Source organism: Crocuta crocuta, unplaced genomic scaffold, assembly GCF_008692635.1.
Source record: "Crocuta crocuta isolate KB4526 unplaced genomic scaffold, BGI_CrCroc_1.0 scaffold312, whole genome shotgun sequence".
Lineage (NCBI taxonomy): Eukaryota > Metazoa > Chordata > Mammalia > Carnivora > Hyaenidae > Crocuta > Crocuta crocuta.
Window position 1 is genome coordinate 317,668 of NW_027527378.1, and position 6,427 is coordinate 324,094.

At 43.3% G+C, this 6,427-nt stretch overlaps 1 protein-coding gene across 2 annotated transcripts in view; it reads left to right on the top strand.

Moving 5' to 3' along the window:
• CDKL5 (cyclin dependent kinase like 5) overlaps window positions 1-6,427 on the top strand; it is a 104,177-nt gene that overhangs the window by 58,246 nt on the left and 39,504 nt on the right. For both annotated transcript variants that reach the window (XM_077769779.1, XM_077769846.1), the window contains exons 10-12: window positions 130-1,096; window positions 5,240-5,341; window positions 5,634-5,739. In XM_077769779.1, the coding sequence (XP_077625905.1) occupies window positions 130-1,096; window positions 5,240-5,341; window positions 5,634-5,739 (1,175 nt within the window). The remainder of the gene's footprint in view (window positions 1-129; window positions 1,097-5,239; window positions 5,342-5,633; window positions 5,740-6,427) is intronic.

Genomic DNA, 6,427 nt, shown 5'->3' on the forward strand with positions numbered 1-6,427 from the left:
CTCTGATGTGTTTTAGGGGTGTGTGTGTGTGTGTGTGTGTGTGTGTGTGTGTGTGTATTTTTTAAACAATTACTTTTTGTGTGTATTCTATTGAAGGAAACTGATGCACTTCTTTTGTTTTTAACATAGAAACCAAGCCAGTAAAAGTACCGCATTGCAGTCTCACCACAGATCCAATAGCAAGGATATCCAGAACCTGAGTGTGGGTCTGCCCCGGGCTGAAGAAGGCCTTCCTGCCAATGAAAGCTTCCTCAATGGAAATCTTGCTGGAGCCACTCTCAGTCCCATGCACACCAAGAGCTACCAAGGAAGCAGCCAACCTGGGTCTGCCAGTAAGGACCTTACCAACAACAACATACCACATCTTCTCAGCCCAAAAGAAGCTAAGTCAAAGACCGAGTTTGATTTTAATATAGACCCAAAGCCTTCGGAAGGCCCAGGCACAAAGTACCTCAAGTCAAGCAGCAGATCTCAGCAGAACCGGCACTCATTTATGGAAAGCTCTCAGAGCAAAGCAGGGACACTGCAGCCCAGTGAAAAGCAGAGTCGGCATAGCTACATTGACACTATTCCCCAGTCCTCGAGGAGTCCCTCCTACAGGACCAAGGCCAAAAGCCACGGGGCGTTGAGTGACTCTAAGTCTGTGAGCAATCTTTCCGAAGCCAGGGCCCAAATTGCAGAGTCCAGTACCAGTAGGTATTTCCCATCCAGCTGCTTGGACTTGAACTCTCCCACCAGCCCGACCCCCACCAGGCACAGCGACACAAGAACTTTGCTCAGCCCCTCGGGAAGAAATAATCGAAGTGAGGGCACTCTTGACTCCCGCCGAACCACAACCAGGCATTCTAAAACGATGGAGGAATTAAAGCTACCAGAGCACATGGACAGCAGCCATTCCCATTCTCTGTCTGCACCTCATGAGTCCTTTTCTTATGGGCTGGGCTACACTAGCCCCTTCTCCTCCCAGCAGCGTCCACACAGGCATTCCATGTACGTGACCCGGGACAAAGTGAGAGCCAAAGGCTTGGATGGCAACTTGAGCGTAGGGCAAGGAATGGCGGCCAGGGCCAACAGCCTGCAGCTCTTATCACCTCAGGTATAGCTTCAGACCTTGACTGGATCTGTTGGCTCATCATGGGATGGTGGCGCGGGGGTGTGAATGGGGTCAGTGTAATTTTCCCTACTGTAGGGGCTTGCGCTTTTTTGATAGAATGCATTTAGGGAAGTGATACTTGAAGGGCTGTCTGTTTAAAAAAATTAATTATTTAAGCCGATTGTTGAGTACTCAAGAGAACTGAAAAAAGAGAAAATCTACTTCTAAAGTGTTCTTTCTTTTTGTCGAGAGAATGCTATTTTGATTTATTACAGAACTCATCAGTTATAGGAGTTAGTTTTTAATTTTCTCAAAATTTAGTGTGATTTGTGGAGATTATTCTCTCTCTCCATACCATATTTGCTTAAATCATACTTTTTTACTTATACCTTACTCATTTTCACTGAATTGAAAATTTTCCAATTTTTGTAGAACTATAGGTAAATTTAACTTCAGACCAAGATAAATGTTAATTTGCAGTCTTTTAGATTGTTTTTAAATCTCAAGGCAATATTTTTATCATAATGCTTCCTCCATCTTACTGGTTTTCAGACTCTAGAACTGCTGACACTAACCTCCTTAAAAGAAGTAACATTCTTAAGTAGCATTCTTATAACAGAACACATGTTTTTTCAGTTGTATTTTCATGATATGAAACATTCATCTGCATCAAAGAAATGAGACTAGAGATAAGCCATTATCAGAAGGAGTAAAACATTTCATGGAGGGAAAGTACTCTCCTTTTAGAGGATATGAAAATAGGTTCATCAGCGTGTCTCAGAACGCCAGAAAATACGGATAGAATATATATATAATGGGAGGTTTAGCAAGATGGGTGCTGAAGGTGGGGTGGAAATGGTCAGTAAATGAGCAGGCGGTATAGCTAAGGGCTCAGGCTGTGAAGCCAGGCCAACCTGAGTTTGTATCTTAGTTCTGCAGTCTGCCTTAAACTATGTCAGTTTGGGAAAGTGATACAGTCTCTTTGCCTCTGATTCCTCATCTGAGTGGTGTTGTGAGGTTTAAACGTGGTGTATGAAGCACCATGTCCAGGTGCTGGCACAGAGTTTTCAACACATTTAATTGCTGCTTCTGTGATGGTGGGGCCTGTTTTCTAGACATTTAACACTCTCTATGCTGGGTGTTCTCAGACACTCAAAAGACTCTGAGTTAGGGTTCTTGCCCTTGAGAAATTTCTTTTCTCTCAGGGAAGATTAAATAATACATGATAACAATGAAATAATTGAGAAGCAAATTACTATGGCACTGGCTATAAATAGGAATTGAGAACAGAGAAAGATCGTGAACAGGAGCAGTCAGAAATGGCTTTAGGAGCAACCAAGGTGTCTTGCTCTGAGCTAGGATGTAGAGAGAAGTTTTTGATGGTTAAAGAATGAGGATGTATTCAAGTATGTTTTATCTTGTTTCTTTTACATTTTTTTCTATTACTTTGTTTAAATCCAGGTTAGCATATAGTGTAATCATGGTTTCAGGAGTAGAATTTAGTGATTCATCACTTCCATGTAACACGCAGTGCTCATCCCAACAAGTGTCCTCCTTAATGCCCATCGGTCATCTAGCCCATCCCCCTACCCAGCACCCTTCCAGCAACCCTGAGTTTGTTCTCAGTATTTACTGAACAAGGCATCATGATAGGCCCTCCTGAGGAAGAGGGGGAGGTATGACCCCTGTCCTCTTGGAGGGCATGTTAGGGCACACTTGCCAGGGATCGGTCATGGTAATAACTGTGAGGCTGTGTGCCCGCACTGTGCTAGAGTTGAGTGTGCCACAGACAGGCATGGCCCAGTTCAGGTAGGGGGTGTAGAAGGTTCCCAGGGAAGGTGGCATATAAGAAGAGATTTCTGGGGCTTACCTAGGGGGAGAAAGTGGAGTTGACATTAGAAAAGAGGCTGGAAGGGAGGTCAGAAAAGAGGAGGAGGCTAAGAGACCTAAAACGGCATGGTGTGCTGTGGGGATTGCAGTTTGTTCCACATCGCTGCAGCGAAAAATGCAAAATTTGAGGTGGTTTTTGCAATAATTCAAGCATGAGGTGAGGGGAGTATGTTCTAGACAAACTCAGTGCCGGTGGGAAACAGAAATAGTGGGTCCTAAGGACTCCTCAGAAGTACAAACAAAGGATATATGATTTGAAGGATTGAATACAGGAGAAAGGAAGCCTTCGGACTTCTTTCCTAGGAACTCCTTTTCAGAGTAGGAGAGAGGACTTTTGAAGTCACCTAATTCAGTCCCTTCATTTCATAGATAATTGTGCTGAGGCTCCAAGAAGGTAGGTGGGTTGCCCAAGTTTACCCAACTAGTCCAGGGCAGAGCTGGGATCATGAGACTGTGTCTAGGTCCCAGGGCCAGCATTCTTAGCACCGTATCATGCTGACCTGTTGAGGCTGAAGTGACCCTGGGTCCCTAAGCAGAGCTGTTCTCCACAAGGTTCGAAAGACTTGGTGCCCAGGTGAGAGGGGGAGCAAGAGATGCACACTTGGACATGGTGGGAGATGCCATGACTGGAGTCAGAGCAGTGGTCGGAGGAGTCCACCTAGAAAGAACCTGGAGGGCCTAGAAGGATCTCCTGAGTGTGGCAGTTGCCCATAGACATTGGATGGAGGTCAAAACCAGGTAAAGTGTACTAGCATCAAGCATAGTGTAAACAGAGAAGTAAGAAAAACAGAAAGCTACAACTTGGAAGAAAGGACAAATGGAGTGGTTCTCACAGTTCCAGAAAAAAAGACCTTGTGAACATGGTGGAAATGAGCTGATAATAAGTGGTTACTGTGGGCTCAGAACAGATCCAACTGTTAGAGAGTTTTAAGTCCAGTTCAGGAGGTACAGTGCCAGCCTGCAAGACAGTACAAGTTTAAAGGCACAAAGATGGCAGATGGCTTGTCAAGTAACTAAAGCCATGAGTAAATGATGGGAGTTGCTCTCTTACAAAGTATTGTGGCCACCTTCAAGAGGAAGGGGACTGAACTCATACTGTAACTTAAGAGTTTAGAGGAATGCCTGGGTGGCTCAGTCGGTTAAGTGTCTGACTTCAGCTCAGGTCATGATCTCACGGTTCGTGGGTTAGAGCCCCACGTTGGGCTCTGTGCTGACAGCCAGCTCAGAGAGCCTGGAGGCTGTTTCAGATTCTGTGTCTCCTCTCTCTGACCCTCCCCTGCTCACGCACTTGCTCTTTCTCTCTCTCTCAGAAATAAATGTAAAAAACATTTAAAAAAGGGTTTAGGTTAGATGTGAATCATTTGTCTTCCAAAATACTTTTCTAGAGGGCATTGTAAACAGTATACAGGTGATAAAATTCAAAAAAGATCTTATCACAAAGTAGTAAGTAGGGCTACATTGGATGATTTTCCTGCCCAGAATATTCTTTCATAGTTTATTTGGGGAGTAAGGGAGACAAAGACTGAGAGAATCCTATTTAAAATTTAAGCAAAACGTTTTTGATACATCACAGAAGGCTCAGGATAATACTCTGTGTGTGTGTGTGAGTTGTGCAAATACGAAGTAGGTAATGTCTCCTGAGATGTGTGGTGTCATGATTATGATTAAGAAAATACACGAAATACAAGTACCGTTATCCTAGGGAAGATTAAGAAAACTTAAAGTACATACATTACAGTAGTTAGGGAATTTTAAGACCTATTATTAAGAGTGCTGATTCTGTTCCTTGATATATCCAAAGAACATTTGATTTCATCTGAAGCTGCCATTTAAGTTCTTCATGAAAAATAATTTGGGATCTTCATAGTTCTCTTTGGAAAAATCTGCTAGAGGAATTTTGGATTAACTGATAGAATCTCTAATTAGAGTGCTGAACAGAAACATGACTAGATATTAGGAAGATAAGTTTCTTTGTTTTTAATAATTAATTGAACTATTTTCAGCGTAATTCTTTCCCTGCTTGCCTTAACTTTAATGAGAATTTCACTTTCCATCTGTGTGACATTTGTTTGAATTATTTTACATTCATCAGATGATTCACTCTTTTATGGGACAATTTGTGTTTTAGCCAACTAACATTTTTTATTTTAGCTGGTGAAGGTAGTAATTATGCCAAATAAAGCCCATGGCGATTTAGGTGATTTTCATCCCTGGGAACAGGACACTCTTATAAATCCTTTTAAATTTGACTTCCAGCCTGGAGAACAGCTCCCTCCAGAGATGACTGTGGCTCGACCTTCTGTTAAAGAATCCTCCAGAGAAGGCACCTCTTCATTCCACGCAAGGCAGAAGTCTGAGGTCTGAATGCTCTGCATTTGCTCACTTTTATTATAAAACTTATCTGTAAAGAGTGGTTGTGCAACGTCATTACAGCCTGTCTTTTAAAATTTCTTAAAATTTCTTCATTCTCATTCTCCCACAGATAATATAAGCTGGCTTACAAAGTTAAGCAATCTTCCTCATGCCATAATTCTGAGTTCTCTTTAAAATCCTGGAGTAAATTATAAATCAATTAGGTACTATTCTAGTTCGTAGGCCAAATCATCATCGCTCTATTGTCTGCTTTTTATAAACCTGTTTCTTGTCTCAGGGTGGAGCATATCATGACCCCCACTCTGATGATGGCACTGCCCCCAAAGAAAATAGACACTTGTACAATGATCCTGTTCCGAGGAGAGTTGGCAGTTTCTACCGAGGTAAGCCCAGCCCCTGGCACCCACTGGGGTCCTCTCTCCCTTCCCCCTCACTCCACCTCTAGCCCATGCCCCCCACTACACTTCACTGCTCTGACTTCAGGTCAGTGCCAGTCTTGTCTGCGCTGTCACCTTCCAACACATGTCTCTGGTTTGGGTCCCGCTGTCTTAGTTCAGGCCCTCATGGCTTCTGAGTTAGGTTCTTTGAGTAGTCTCCCAACTGATCTCCCTATCTCTCATGGTTGCTGTCAAACCAGTCCTTGGAATGATCCATTTGAAACTGTGTTCTGACCATACCACTCATTCATTCAGTTAAGTCATAAAATATTTATTGATGTCACCTGTATACCCGGTACTGTTCTAATTTAGAACATGTCAATGAACAAGACAGGCAAAGGGCTCCACCTTCACAGAGCACACATTCTCATGAGGAGAGAACACAAAATGTAATAATTATGTAGAAACTAAAAGGTAATAAATGCTACAAGGGAAAAAATAGAGCAAGGCAACTCATTGCCTGCCCCCCACCCCTTTCCCTGCCCCCAGGCCTCTACCTCTTACCTGCTAAGAGTCCTCTGGTGGTTTCCCATTGACATCAGAACAATGTGAATTCCCCGAGATGACTATCCAGACATTCCACGCCCTGGCCCTTGTCATCCTCTCTAGCTGCTCCTCCTTTGTCTTGAAACGC